We start from the raw sequence: 15848 nt of genomic DNA, 5'->3' as shown, positions 1-15848 counted from the left end.
TATATACAACGGGTAGTAACACTAGCCTAAATCAAAGTATTCTATTTGCATCCAGGGACTTTGAAAAGTCGCTCGCGGGACAGCTCACCTTGTGTTGTCTGCCAACTGAGACCCCCGATGAACATTTTGCTGAATGGGAAAGATAAAGTAGAAGTAAGAACATATTACCGTAAAATAGACCTCAGACACTAAAACCAAACTGCAATTCATAGATTTATATACACAATAACTGAAATAAAGTAAAGGGGGAAAATCGGCCATGTTGTGAAGGCACGGGCCAGTAAAATGCTTACGAGAAAATACTGTAATCAAGTGCTCTCCAAATGGAAATAAAAAGTTGTTACAATAGTTATCTCCTCACTCAAAAGAAAAAAGAGAATAGGTATAGGGTCTTGTCCGGTTGAGCGGCACTGATACACGGTTGAGCGGACCACATTGGAGTGCACAGCACATCAGAACAAGCATGCCTGCCTGTCTTTTGTCTCCGCGCTCCGGTCGGCTCCACACAAACCAAACTCCACTATTATCTCTCATACATAGGGAGGAAGCAAGCAAGGCCAAGACGCTGGTGAGACGGCGCCGGAGATTTACCAAGGGTCGTGGGGGGAGTTGTCCACCGAGGACAGGCTGCTTTGGCTCCCTTCCGTATCCATTCCGTTCCTCTGTTCTCGACTATGAGGTGAGGAAAGGCAGTGAGTAACAGACTCAGTGTGGCGGAGGGGTGTGGGGGTGGTTTGTCTAGAGGAGGAGGAGCGAGCGTGCCGCCCGCACACGCACGCTGATACACACATGCACACGCACACACATACACAAGCAGGCTCCGCCTCTCTCTCGCTTTTCCGTGCTCGCGATTCCCGCCCCTCACCACACCGCATTGTAGACTTGGCGCTCTCTTGAAACGTTTCCCCGCGGAAGGATAAGGATGTGCATAGTAGAAGTTTTGAGGAAGTCTATTCTATGCGAATAAATTATTAGTATACAGTATATGCCTAGCAAAATAAGGCCTCCAGCTTTTAAGTGAGTATAAAGTACATTCAGTGACTAAATCTGAGTGTAAGGGGATGTAGTGGAACGTGGAAGGCGTCTTCTAATGCATCTGAGAGAGGATGGAGTGGCGTCAAGACACTTCTATGGATTTGATATGGGGTACACCAGGGATTCATGACAACTACACTACGCCTTGCAGACACAGATACATTATTTTTACACTATCACGTTGACCCTAACCATACTGTTGATTTACTATTTTTACACTGCTGACACAGATATTTTATTTCACCGTTCCAGCAATTTATGGATGTATAACCAGGACAGCGCAGTACAGCTTTTATTGGCCCAGCTCAGTACACCCCCTTAGACCTCCTCCTTGCAGAGACCCATCCAGGTTGTGCCACCAATCTGACCGACTGGGTTCAAACCATCAACCTGTGTCTCTTGCACACAACAAAACTGTGTTAACCTGCTGAGCTAAAGCCTATAGTAGGCATTCTCTCTGGGAACTGCTCTGCTCCGGGGTGCCAGAGGCCTGGTATGTAAGCTACACAGTACCCTGCCTCTGCTCATTTTGAACAGTTTTAACTGTACTGTACATACCTGTTCTTAGTCACAGTAGCAGCAGGTTGCTATGGCTCTCTGTCTCTTTACAAATGGTTGAGGTTTTAAGTCACCCTGGATATGTCTCAAATGGTCATCTATTCCCTAGTGTACTACATTTGACGAGATCCCACATGGCTATGGTAAAAAAGTTGTGCACTGTGTAGGGAATAGGGTGACATTTGGGACAAAAGTCCTTATGCCCTCACACTGCATGCCCATGTGACCACCCATGTGACTGCCTTAACCAACTAAGTGTCAGATTACCAGCTTTTCCCCTAAGTAGGCTACCCTCTTCACTGGGACAAGAATGTCGCCTGAGGGATTTAAATTCATTGGTGGGACTGCTCCTGTCCTATGGTACAGTGAGGTGCATGTACTACCCTACCAGCTATGTGTATATTAGCTGAACTGTCAAAGTGTACATGTCAAAACTGCAGTTTGTTTACTGCTATTTACTGTGCTGATTTGAAAGGTGCACATTGAGCTATAGCCTACATAATATGTGCATTACAGAGAAATGGGCAACATCTAATGCATCAAAACACTGAATGAGTGACAGAGAGAGAGAACGAGAGAAAGGGAGAAAGAAAGAGAAAGGACAGAGAGAGAGAAAGGGGGCTCCAACAACTAAAAACTCTAGTCCAGACTCTCTCATTTTCCACACATAAATGTGTGTGTTTACAATACCTCCAATGCATCAAACTGCACTTAATACACACACACACAATAATGAGTGGTGGCTGTTTATGTGCAGCCTCACGAGACGTGCTGTCAGGCGTATGTGTGTCAAACGGTTGCGAGGGCTGGTGTTGGGTGCTGGCGGGGGGAGAGGTGGACCATGGCGAGAGAACAGTATGTAGGACAGAGCCCAGCTAGCGCCCTATCCTGACTGACTGACTGGAGCAGTGGGCGTGATACATTTCTGCATGCATGATCAATGGGGCTGAATAAAGAGAGATAGAGGGAGCGAGAGGGGGAGGGGAAGGAATGAGTTGTGAAAGTGATAGGAAAACGAGCAAGAGGAGAAAGGGAGGAAACATTTTTGCAAAAGAAAGTGATGGGACTAGGTGCTAGATATGATATGATGGAGAGAGGGAGACACTTGGAAAGTATATTAGTATATATGAATGAGTAAATGGGAATGAGTAAAAATGGGCTAAAGAAGAGAGAAGGCAAACAGAGATCCAATCAGTACAAAATAGACGCTTAAAAGAATAGTAGAGAGAAAGATGAAGACTTAAAGTATGTAAGGTATGCCATGTCCAACCTTTGTCCACTTGCTTTGAAGTTCTTCAGCAACACTTGAATAAACAAGAATGGGATGGGATGCACGCACGCACACCTGTGTGTTATAACACTTGATTAACCCATTTTCCTTTAGAATTTTTTTTTTTTTCTCAGTTATTTGAGCAATATTATATTTTTTCATGTCAGCTTCAGTCATTTAACTTTTTAACCTCTACACGACATACATTTTTGTCCTTAAGAGGCCTGTAACAGATTAGTTATTTTTGATTCAGTAATTTGGACAAAGATATGGTTATGGTTTCTTCATACTCTGGTTTGTTAACCTCACCAAACCAAAATGCCTTCAGCTTTGATTGAAGTGGCTATTCTCTCTCTCTCTCTCTCTCTCTCTCTCTCCTTCTATCTCCATCCCCTCTCTCTCTCTCTCTCTCTCTCTGGCTCTCTGGCTCTCTGGCTCTCTGGCTCTCTGTCTATCTGTCTCTGTCTATCTGTCTCTGTCTCTGTCTCTCTCTCTGTATCTCTCTCTCTCTCTCTCTCTCTCTCTCTCTCTCTCTCTCTCTCTCTCTCTCTCTCTCTCTCTCTCTCTCTCTCTCTCTCTCTCCACCAACTCCAAACACAGTGATAGTTTGTCCAATCTGACTCTTCTGTATATTTGTTTCCTTGATCACAACAGACCCAGAGTGGGAAGCGTATTGTTCAACCATGACCTTTGACCCTTTAGGTCCTAGGACCTGCTCAGAGAGACCCTGAAGGGAATTTGGGATTGCTGCTGCAATCCCAAAAATCACTGGGAGTGTTAGTGGCTAGGCTGTAGGTTTCATAAGTTCTATGGCTTTGTGTACGTTCTCAATACATAAATGCTGGGCAAGGCCAACACAGATTACGAGATCATTTTGTCATATTGTAGCAAATTCAGGGCAAGCCTTCGTAGAATCTTGCACCTCTGCCATTTAAATGAACAGTGGCAGGGAAATGGAAATTACGGCTGTGAGAGATTTCCCTCACAAATCACTTGCCCAATGCCACTGCGTTGTAGGTTCATGGCACGCCAGGAAGCCTTTGCCTTGGGTATCGGGGAGGAAGCCGATAGACCAACAGGACACCAAGAGGAAATAAGTAATTCACTTTGATCGAGGTATTGTTCAACTGGCAGGTGGTAAGAGGAGGAAGGGAAGGCTTTAGGAGAAGGAGTGAAAAAAAACAAGCACACCTGTGCTGCTAGGGCAGAGCTCCACCTCTGTTCTCCTGGTATGACAATCCTTCCATCCCCAGGGGAGGGTTTATCAAGGGAATGAGACAAAGGGAGGAGAGAAAGGGCGAAATGTAGAGGAATGCTTCAGACAGCTTCAACACAATGGTAGACGTTTAGCTGGTTTTAATTCATTTAGATACATCTTTAATCTCATAAGCACAATACATATACTATCAAATGATTGATAGTATAGGGAAGCAAGGAAAAGCAAAGGGGGAGAAAGGAAAGTGGTGAGTGTCACGCCCTGACCTTAGTGTTCTATGTTTTCTGTATTATTTTGGTCAGGTCAGGATGTGACGAGGGTGGATATGATTGTTTTGTATTGTCTAGGGGTTTTGTATGTCTAGGTGTGTGTGTAGTCTAGGCATATGTAGGTCTATGGTGGCCTAGATTGGTTCCCAATCAGATGCAGCTGTTTATCGTTGTCTCTGATTGGGGATCCTATTTAGGTTGCCATTTTCCAGTTTGTTTTGTGGGTTATTGTCTATGTGATGTTGCATGTCTGCACTCAGTGTTTATAGCGGTCACGTTCGTTTTGTTGTTTTGTATTAGTTTGTTCAGTATATTTCTTTATTAAAAATAAGTATGTATTATAATCACGCTGAGCCTTGGTCTCCTCTCTATGACGTTCGTGACAGTGAGGGAAAAAAATAGTTTATTTACACATTATTTTACTCAGACAACTGGGTGACAATTTTAGGTGTTTCAAAAAAAAAAACTGGGAGTGACACATACACACAACACACTCCAACACAGTCACAACAGAGGCTTCCAGCTACGACTTAGCACAGGCCTAACACTTACGGACAGCTTGTCAATACAAAGTTACAAAGACAATGGCTACGGGAAACACGGCACCATTAGGGAAACTTTATATCCATCGTTGTCTTACTTATTGCATTATAGTCTCTCCCAACCAACTCACAATTCACTGATCATGTCATTTCTACACATTGACCACTTTTGCACTAATTAGCTGCCCTTTGAGTATTTTGCACATGAGCTATAACGTTACAATTGCTATCTTTGGAAAGGAAGGTTATATTGATAGATGGTGTTTTCTTGTTGAAAATCTCTAGCTTTGAGGGTTGTGTGGTTCATGGTAATTTTCAGGCTTGGGCATGCATTCACTTTTAAAGCAGTAGTACCATGGTTGTACAAACATTATACATCAGCGCAATTAACGTTGGTTAACCATTGCATAAGTGCAGAAAATGTCAGTTTTCTAGACACCATGGTAACCGTGTAGACACCCATCATTACATATTTAACATTACCATAATGTCTTTGGCCTTTGAAGATGGTCAATGTGAGATCTAAATTTGAATATTGTGGTCGTGACCAATGGACAAGTGACAGATCAACCACCAAATAACGTTAACAGTCTGTCAGATCAGAAACCCCCCCATAGGGACCTTTGGGGGAAACACTTTGCCCAGTGGCTAAATCTACAGCTCTCATTTACAAAGCACCTCTGCCAAAGACACACACACACACACACACACACACACACACACACACACACACACACACACACACACACACACACACACACACACACACACACACACACACACACACACACACACACACACACACACACACACACACACACACACGCACAAGTGAAGTCAGAATATGGCCCTGTACTCTTTTAATCCTTTCCCTCCCCACTCCCCCCACTTCCATCCACAGGGCCTATCAACGCCATACCTCCCTGCTATTTATAGAATACGACTGTCCCCACATCCGCTCCCCCCTGCCAAAGCACAGACATGGAAGTGCATTTCAATAATCAACAGTGGCCTCCTCTCCTTCATCTGCACTGATCCCAACCAGAAGGGAGAGGGGTGAAATGGCAGATGCCAATCAACAACCCCTATATAGAAGTCCATGGTTATTGATTCATGGGGAAGGGGCAGATTGAACTATCTGATTCAGAAGCCTATAGTTTGATAGTGTCCTGATTTGCTGTTTGATTGATTGATTTTCTGTGTGTATGTATGTGTGTGTGTGTGTGAGTGGGAGCGAGAGAGAGATGGAAGAGAGGTAACTCATGCTGTAATTGGTGTGTATTCCAACATGTAGCATGAGCTTGTATATTTACATCTAACCCCTCTCACCTTTCACCATGGTAACGTGGCCAAGTGGCCCCCAGGCAAAGACTTTTGTGTGACCTCACCAGTAAGGAAATATCAAGATGACAAAATCAGCAGGAGGAGAAACTCGCTGAAGATTTGCAGAAACTCTTCATCAGTTTAGATTTTGGCCAGTCATTTAGCAAAATTCAATGTAATATCTGTATCACATTTCAGTATTGAAAGGAGCAGTTCGGCTGGAGGGGTCATCTTGTGGACCGAACCGGAAGTGCAACATGAAGGTAAACGTCAAACAGACAGAACAAATGTTTGACAATTCACATAAACATAATATAATTAACTTAAAACCATTTAACAGAGTGACAGGAGAAAGAACGAAAATGAGAGAGAGAGAGGCAGGGTAGGAAGACAGGGAGGTACAGTGTTGCTGAGGCTCCATTGTGGGGGCTTTTGTGAGGCTCAGATTGTCTTCTTCTCTGGGAAAGTGGAAACTCAACGCTTCTCTCCGGAGGTCTGGTTACCAGGTGAGAGAGGAAGCAAGAATGGAAAAACAGAGCCCAAGCGAGAGAGAGGAGGAGGGAGGCGGGGCGGAGAAATGTGGAGAGAGGAATGGGCGATGAGGGAAGAAAAAGAGAATGAGATTTGGACATGAGTTGAAGAGAGGTGGAAAGAGACAGAAACTGAGAAAGGGGGAGATGTAGAGCTGTACATACAGATAAGAAAATAGAGAGGGAGAAAGAGGGAGGTTTTGTTCAAAACCCCACAGGACTCAAACAGCTGGGGGTAAGTAAGTGTTCACCGTAAATCACTGAATAGACTACACCATTTTGTATTAAAAAAATGTGTCATTCTACAAAACTTTCTATGTATCAGATCTAATAATACACTACGTCTAAGTCCAATTTCTACAACCTTACATTTTGGGTTATCATAGGGTTATGATAGGGTAAGCAGTGGTGGAAAAAGTACTAAATTGTCATTTGTCAAGATTCCTTAATAGAAAATGACTCAAGGAAAAGTGTCACCCAGTAAAATACAACTTGAGTAAATGTCTAAAAGTATCTGGTTTAAAATGTACTTAAGTACAGTGGTGGGAAAAGTATTCAATGGTCATACTTGAGTAAAAGTTGAAGAAAATGCTATACATCAAATTCCTTATATTAAGCAAACCAGTTGACACAATTTTCTTGTTTTTTATTTATTTACAAATAGCCAGGGGCACACTCCAAAACTCAGACATAATTTACAAAAACACTATTTGTGTTTAGTGAGGCAGTAGCAATGTCAATGCATTATATTGATAGGTGTGTGAATTGGGCCATAATTGCTGTACTGCCTGAGCATTCGAAATGTAACGAGTACTTTTGGGTCAAGGAAATTGTATGGGAGTAAAAAGTACACATTTTCTTTAGTAATGTAGTTGAGTAAAAGTAAAATTTGTCAAAAATATAAATACTAATGTACAGATACCCCTAAAAAAAACTACAAGGAAAACTCCACCCAAAAACAATATTTTGGTATTTGTTTCATTAGTCCATTGTTTATATAGTCCCAAAATGTTTTGCATGTCAGCAATCAGGTTATCAAGATATATAACTTTCAAAATACAGAAATACAACTAGTATGATGAATTTTGCATCACATGACGCTACGTTTTGCATCATATGATGCTAAATGCATCATACCAGCTGTATTTCTGTACTTTGAAAGTGATATATCTTGAAAACTTGCTTGCTGACATGCAAAACATTTTGGGACTATATCAAACAAGGCACTAATGAAACAAATACCAAAAGGGTGGAATTTTCCTTTAGGTAGTACTTCAAATGATTTTTACTAAGTTACTTTACACCACTGAGGATAAGACAGTTGTAAGCTCATTAGGCATTTCAATCAGTGGTTTTGAATCATTAATCATTCAACAGATTGATCATCTGTGATTTAGTTCTTGTTGTTGTAGTAGTTTCTTGACCAAAACAGGACAGGTTCTTCTCACTTGATTCTTTGTCACATGACTCCCCCTCGTGGCCAACATCTGACACTGTTTTCTTCTTAGGAAACCCGGAAGAGCAGGCACTCTCTCCTTCCAAGTAACTTCTTAACAGGTTGAATGAATGAATTACATTGCTGAAACATACTGTTGTTGCACCTCATCAAAGGAATTTGAAAATTCACATGTTTATTTTGGATACATTTTTTTATACAAGTATACACTTAACCCTGGACACCAGTAGTTTACAAAACACAAAAGGATACACAATTTGATTTCTAGCTATCTCTAACAATCTCTAACAAAGATCTATCACCAATTTCCCTAAAATCCACACATATTTCACACATTTTGATGCCTCATGCAGTTTTGGTGTTTCTTGAGGAAACAATCAAAAACACTACAACTTTTTACTTTATAACATGATAAAACATGGTAATAAAAAGTGTCAACCTGCCATATTAATACAATCAAGAGTTGGGTAAAGAACTGTATCCTATATGAGAATTTCTGACCAGGGTTGTCTTTTCAGTTTGTATAAATAAAAATATAATACTACGTTCTATTTATAAGTGCCTGTCAAATCACTGAAGAACACCAAAAATAAAGGATAAATTATGTACAGAAATGTTTTAGTTGCAATACCTGTCTGTTACTGCTTTAGATTCTTTCGTTCTGAATCCGATTTGACTGTAAACGTAAGAGTCCTTCCTCTGATCAACTTGTTTGTAAAGTATGTTATTGGACCTGCATGTTGGATGCACTATAAATAAAGTTGAATTTGAATGCAAGTACATTCAGGTGACATGCTACAGTAGGTCTCTCTGGGAGGGGGTGTGGTGAAAGTACAGTGCCTAGTGAAAATATATACACCCCTTGCACAGTTGTCACATTTTCTGCCTTCAAATTAAATATTTAAAAAATAAATTACATTTAGTTTTTATTTCCTACTAATATACACAACAAGCTCCACATTTTCAAAGTGAAAGAAAAAGTATAGAACTTAAAATTTTTTTTTTAAATAATTAAGATGTCTTCAGACCCCATAGTTAATATATGGTAGAAGCAACTTTGTCAGCAATTACAGCTGTAAATCATCTTGAATAAGATTCTACCACCTATGCACAACTCTTAGGGCAACATATATTCATAGTTTTTGTCAAAATTGCTCGAGCTCAGTACATTTGGAAGGGAATCATTGATGGGCAGCAATATTCAAACCTTGTTTCAGATTTTTCAAGCAGATTTAAGTCAGGACTGAGACTGGACCATTCAGAAACACTCAACACCAATTTGAAAGCCATTCTGGTGTGTCTTTGGCATTAACATTGGTGTAATTGTCTTGCTGTAAAATAAAACTCTATCCCAGGGTATTCAGAAGACTGAGGCAGGTTTTCCTCTAACTTTTTACCTGGGCTTTGCTTGTTTCATATTTATTTTGATCCTGACAAACTCACAAGTCCCTGCCGGGGACAAGCAAATGGTGTGTAGACTTTCACTGGGCACTGTATGTGAGTGAGCTGGCATGTGTGTTTGACAGTGAGTGTGTGTGTGAGTGTGTGTGAGTGGGTTTGTGTATGTCTCCCCCTTCCTCTCTTATTAATACATCTAGAGTGGCGGGTGGGCACAGCAGGTAACGACAGAGAGAGAGAAATAGAGAAAAGGAGAGGGAAGGAGGGAGCGAGCGAGGGAGATTGTTTCTATATCTGTCTGCCTATCTGCCTGTCAGTCTGCCTGTCTGTATGTATGTATGTGGGCATTGTCTGGTCCTTTATGAGTATGACTCCCCCCAAAAGTCAAAGAGTGAACAGTACATTAACTGTCCTTTTACACACTAACATAAATCACTTGGTTAGCTGAAACACATTTCATTTTTGGGGAGAGAAAGACAAAGCACTATATGGCAGAATGTTGCCATACTATTGCCAGTAGTCTATTTGGCTCTAATGTGGATCTGTCCTGCTGTTCTTAAACTTTTCCATACTAGCAGCTATGCCATGACAATAGAGTTTGTTTAACTTACAGTACTCAACACTTGGGTGAGAGTCTGTTTGTGTGAGTATAGGCTTTGGCACAGCACACACACAAACATACACACACACACACACAAACAGGCACATAACAGACTCAACGCCTGCCCCCGTTATAAGAGTAGTCTGCCTTGTTGTGCATGACCAGTCTGTTGTCTACGAAGTAGAAGCTGTCCGATCTCGTCTCGTAGGGATGCTCCACCATCTGATGAACTGGAAGGGAACATAATCATAACATGGAACATATTATTCTTTTTTGATGTTATTTCAATCCATAGGGGTGGCAGGTAGCCTAGTGGTTAGAGCATTGGACTAGTAACCGAAAGGTTGCAAGATTGAATCCCCGAGCTGACAAGGTAAAAATCTGTCATTCTGCCCCTGAACAAGGCAGTTAACCCACTGGTCCTAGGCTGTCATTGAAAATAAGAATTTGTTCATAACTGACTTTCCTAGTTAAATAAAGGTCAAAAATATACAACTGCTAAATGGAAAATGTATTCAAAAGGTGATGTGCATGTCCTTCAGTAAATGATTGTAGTTCCACATAAATGTAATGTACACATTTTATTTATTTACTCAAAACAATTTATTTATGTAGCACTTTTCACAAAAACATCAGTACCAAAGTGCTTCAAACGGGGTCATTGATTGATGGATGGAATGTGACACTCACCCAAGCTCTCAGACAGTTGAGGGAACTCGTAGATGTGTTCGCAGGTGTTGCGGCTGTTTGGGATACAGAAGCCGAAGTCAAAGTCAAAGCTCTTCAGGAGGTGATCCCTGAAGTAGTGCCTTTCAATCATCCTGAAGCTGTTCAGAGGCCGGTTACCAACCGTAAACTCCACTCTGACACACAGAGAAAGGTGTCAACATATAATAAGTACTGTGTGTGTGTGTGTGTGTGTGTGTGTGTGTGTGTGTGTGTGTGTGTGTGTGTGTGTGTGTGTGTGTGTGTGTTTGTGTTTGCGTGTGTGTTTCTGTGTGTGTGTGTGTGTGTGTGTGTGTGTGTGTGTGTGTGTGTGTGTGTGTGTGTGTGTGTGTGTGTGTGTGTGAGAGAGAGAGAGAGGGAGAGAGAGAGTATACGCACGTGGCTCCCACAGTCCTCAGTTGTAGGAATGCAGTGGTGAACTGGTAGCATACAAAACGTCCGGCACTCATGTCTCCCTCTCCATTCTCCTCATCTTCCTCTGAGGTCAAAGACACAACAACAAACAGGATATATTTTTAAACCAATGGCACGGTGATCAATCAGAAATACAGGGTATTTCTCAGACATACTACAATAGTAATACACTGACACACACAGACACACACCCACACACCCACACACACACACACACACACACACTGAAAGGGAATATGAACTGTACCCGTATGAGGTGGTTTTACAATTTCAAACAACACAGTCCCTGTCTCCAAGTCTCTGATTTTAAAGCGGATGAAATCTATGTCGAAGATGTTGTCCTCTGGTTTACACAGGTACCCTGGGATGGACAGACAGTAGAGGTGGTCAGTGGCTGTCTTAAAATATATACTATTTTAAAGGGCAGTAAAATCTATCTATCTTTCTTTCTTTCCTGAACAAAACTATAAAAGCAACATACAAACAATTTTACTGAGTTACAGTTTAAATAAAATCATTAGGCCCTAATCTATGTATTTCACATGACTGGGCAGGAGTGCAGCCATGGGTGGACATAGGTCCACCCACTTGGGAGCCAGGCCCAGCCAATCAGAATTTGTTTTTTCCCAACAAAAGGGCTTCATTACAGAGATAAATACTCCTCAGCATCCCCTCCCTCCCCTCAGACGATCCCGCAGGTGAAGATGTCGGATGTGGAGGTACTGGGCTGGCGTGGTTGTAGGTGGTTTGCAGTTGTGAGGCCAGTTGGACGTACTGTCAAATTCTCTAAAACAACACTGGAGGCGGCTTATGGTAGAAAAATGAACATTCCGATATCTGGCAACAGCTCTGGTGGACATTCCTGCAGTCAGCATGCCAATTGCACGCTCCCTCGAAACTTGAGGCATCTGTGGCATTGTGTTGTGTGAAAAAACTGCACATTTAAGAGTGGCCTTTTATTCTCCCCGGCACAAGGTGCACCTGTGTAATGATCATGGATTATCTTGGCAAAGGAGAAATGCTCACTAACAGGGATGTAAACAAATTTCTGCACAGAATTTGAGAGAAATAAACTTTTTGTGCTCATGGAAAATGTCTGGGATTATTCCTGCTCATGAAACCAACATGTTGTGTTTATATTTTTGTTCAGTATATGTGATTTTTTATTTAAGTCATTTAAGAATAAATGCTTATTTACAATGATGGCCTACCCCGCTGAACCCGGACAATGCTGAGACAATTGTGTGCCACCCTATCATGGCCAGTTGTGATTCAGCCTGGAATCGAACCAGAGTCTGTAGTGACGCCTCTAGCACTGAGATGCAGTGCCTTACACCGTTGCGCCACATCTAGCAAGGGATCTCTGATTTGTCATAGCAACTAGGCTATTCAGGTAAATAGACAGGCATAGCTTGCCAGTTTTACTCAACGCCAGTGTAGCTATGTAAATTATACTGTATGTAAATTAACCTGTAGCTAGCTACCCATTTGTATAAACAGCCAACCACTGCCAATATCATGTAGAAAATAGATATAGCCTACCCCGAGTAGCAACCCGCAATCTTAGGACCTCTTCAGGGGTGATGTGGCCAACTTGTGTTCGAAGATCATCCTCTGTGACGGGCCTACTATCCACCTGGCTTTGCCGAGACTTGAGTCTCTTCAGAACCCCTCCACCTGGCTTGCGCTCCCGCGCAGCAGCCGCGGAACTGTGCCCGGTGATCGAGACATTCTCAGTAGCAACAGGCGGGTCGATGCGAGCTCTAGCTCCGCTCATAATTACCAGTGATGATGACAACCTTGTCTATTTGTCTCGATCTACCTCGCTCAAAGCAATAAGATGGCGCCGTAGATGTCGAATGAAGAACCTCCGCTTCTCGCTGACGATGGATCAAGCACTTGTTTTTGTAAGCACACGCTTTACAGTTGCCATGGCAACAGGTCAGAGATAAAGTTGAGGTGAGATGGACTTTCAGAGAAATACCGCTAGGGGCAGGATGTGCACCACAGACCAGACATGGCACAGGCGACACCTGCTTGCTTTTAAACGCACACTCGGACTTTTGCGCTAAGGACATTTGGAAAGGACAATTCGATGTACGCATGTGCTGGGCAAAGGCATTCGAACCACATGTAACCCTTGTTTTTTTAAACACCCCACTGAGTTTTAGGATGCTGTAGGGGAGTATGGGGTAGGTTGAGCTAAATGGCTAAACTGAGCCACCCTTGTTTCTAGGAAATGGCCATGAATTCTGATTATTTCCAGGGACACACAACATCCAGAAATATATGTAGATATCTTTGTTAGAAATAATACAATATTTCCCATGATGAAGTGATGCTGAATGTAAAAAAATGGCTCAATTTACCCACTCTCCCCTACTGTTTTATCTCAGCTGGAAATCTAAGGCTGTAGCCTATTAGTCAACACAAGCCTATGTTTTATAGGCATAGGCCTACTAATTAGACTTTCAAAACTGCAACTACTAACTACTAACTACTGCTATCTAGCCTACTAGCAAATTGTGGTTAGAGGCGCAAGAAACTAGGCAAAACCAAAATCACCATCACCAATCAGAGACATTTTGAGCTTCTTGAACTGTAAAAATAACCCATTTCTCTAGCCTCTTGTTCAATTCATATCAAACCTGTTTGTCCAGTCAGTCATGCCGCAGCACCTGTGGGAGGGACAGATCTGTCCGGACACCCGCTCTAGGGACTGTCGCAGACTATCGTTCGCTGACTTTGGGAGAGACGGAGACAAATTCACCAAACAGCCTCTCTTCAACACATATTGTAATCTGGAGATCCTAAAGATAACAGGTAAAGTCTCAAGCCTATTCATATAAAACACCAGAGTTGTCAGTTGATCAAAGCAATATGTCCACTCCTGTAACAGCTACGTTATTGTTAGTATGCTATTTGATCATAAAACGCTTTTAATTTGTCGGTATAGGCTAGGGATATGCAACAAGGAAAATGTGAACTATTTCACTACCAGGAATCATAATAGCGCAGGAGGTCATTTCAGGACTTTAGTTATTTTAACATTAAAAAAAAGTTAGCGCTGGTTTTAACATGACTGTATTTATTTGGTCTCTACCTGCGGCGAATATAAGATTACATGAGTTCAACGACAGAGAGTTCATTGTGTGCTGCATTTATTTATTGGTCACTTATTAATACCAACTAAAGGTTACAGTCAAATAAGTCTTGTTTATCGCTTGTTTTTCTTACAACCAAACATGGCGCAATACTTCGTTATGTGTTCTGTAGAAAAAAAAGACCTGTCTTAAATATCAGTCTGCAAAGGATAGACTTGGCTAGTGGAGTGTATTTTCGTATTTTCTTTGGTGGACTGACTGCGAACATAGACACAACGATTTGAGACTGGTGGGAGCTCAGTTACAGGTGTTCTGGAATTGCGAATACAAAAAGTATCAAACACAGTGTTTTTTGTGGTCTATTATATGGGGTGGAATAGATCATTGATAATACAAATAACAGAATTGGCTAATAGTTTTTGATTGAAAGTGGTGACCGTCACCATTTGTTTACAACAAGAAGTGACTATGTTGCAAACATTTCCCATTAGATCCTATTTAACTATATGACAGAGCCTTATTCAATCGAAACCTGTTCTGTACTTAAAAGTGGAAACCCAGTTTGATGAGAGCCCTGAGCGCCAGTACTATAATGACGGGACTAGAGAGCACCCAAGCCATGGCCTGTTCTCCCTTAGATGTGGGCAATACAGGAGTATCATGGCAAAAACTGGAAGATTGGCCAATAGTTTCTACCCTCAGACCATCAGGCTGCTGAATAGCCACCACTAGACAGATTTTCACTGAACCTTGCAATCACACCTGCAACCTTGTACATTTGACTATTAAACACTCTGAATCTGACACCTGTCCACTTGTATGAGACCACACTGGTCCCTTACACAAGCATATGTAGTAGGCCATCCATGCAACTACGTGACTTGAAATATTTTTTCCTGTCTTCTTTAAGATGTAGTGATTGTGTATATAAAAAAATTGTGAAACACACATTCTGAGCCAGATGTAGAAGTAGTTTTGTAAGTGTTTCAAAAAGGCAACATTGGGTTTATTAAAGGGTGGCCAAACTCAGGCATAGGACCACATTTATAGATTGATAGACAAGTTAAAGAGATTGTATACCTTCCGAATTCTGCAAATATGGATAACCAAATACTTCAACATTAACTTTGATGTTCCTTCTATACATTAAAATAACAAAAATGAAGATATATATTTTTTTATATAGTGGTTTATGAAGTCAGAATAATACCATTCACGGTCATTAATTTTATGGTAAAGACACATTATCTTTCCAAGTCCAGCCAGAAAGGACAACCAAATACAACTAAAAGTATGTATTTCAAAATAGTTGAGGCTTTGAAAAATATATGTTTTTGATAGCAAAATACTAAAATATGGATTGGTCAAGATGATAAATTTAGCTATTTCAGACAGAATAAGACTAC

General features: G+C 41.5%; 3 protein-coding genes across 10 annotated transcripts in view; 1 reads left to right on the top strand and 2 right to left on the bottom strand.

Annotated features, from left to right (window-relative positions):
- LOC129815341 (RNA-binding protein Musashi homolog 1-like) overlaps positions 1-717 on the bottom strand; it is a 40525-nt gene extending 39808 nt beyond the window's left edge. For 2 of the 3 annotated variants that reach the window (XM_055869064.1, XM_055869065.1), the window contains exons 1-2: positions 592-717; positions 89-129 (exon numbers count right to left, since the gene is read on the bottom strand). In XM_055869064.1, the coding sequence (XP_055725039.1) occupies positions 89-129; positions 592-653 (103 nt within the window). In that variant the 5' untranslated portion in view covers positions 654-717. Of the gene's footprint in view, positions 1-88; positions 130-293; positions 565-591 lie in introns of those variants that run through there. The other variant, XM_055869066.1, reaches the window with a different exon arrangement.
- A 7616-nt stretch (positions 718-8333) lies between these two features.
- On the bottom strand, positions 8334-13384 carry LOC129815339 (protein unc-119 homolog B-like). The gene is made up of 5 exons (XM_055869060.1): positions 12881-13384; positions 11586-11699; positions 11303-11402; positions 10889-11061; positions 8334-10428 (listed from the first exon to the last, which is right to left on the bottom strand). The coding sequence occupies exons 1-5, from the start codon at positions 13113-13115 to the stop codon at positions 10313-10315; spliced, it is 738 nt and encodes a 245-aa protein (XP_055725035.1). The 5' UTR covers positions 13116-13384; the 3' UTR covers positions 8334-10312.
- A 597-nt stretch (positions 13385-13981) lies between these two features.
- The window catches only part of LOC129815337 (trichohyalin-like), a 29288-nt gene continuing 27421 nt past the window's right edge, over positions 13982-15848 (top strand). For 2 of the 6 annotated variants that reach the window (XM_055869055.1, XM_055869054.1), the window contains exon 1: positions 13984-14161. The gene's annotated coding sequence lies outside the window, so the exon portion shown is untranslated. Of the gene's footprint in view, positions 14162-15848 lie in introns of all 6 variants that reach the window. The other 4 variants (XM_055869059.1, XM_055869057.1, XM_055869058.1 and 1 more) reach the window with 4 other exon arrangements.

Source organism: Salvelinus fontinalis, chromosome 18 (genome assembly GCF_029448725.1).
Source record: "Salvelinus fontinalis isolate EN_2023a chromosome 18, ASM2944872v1, whole genome shotgun sequence".
In the NCBI taxonomy this organism is placed as follows: Eukaryota; Metazoa; Chordata; class Actinopteri; order Salmoniformes; family Salmonidae; genus Salvelinus; species Salvelinus fontinalis.
The sequence above is the reverse complement of the archived record's forward strand: the minus strand, read 5'-3'. Positions and strand labels throughout refer to the sequence as shown.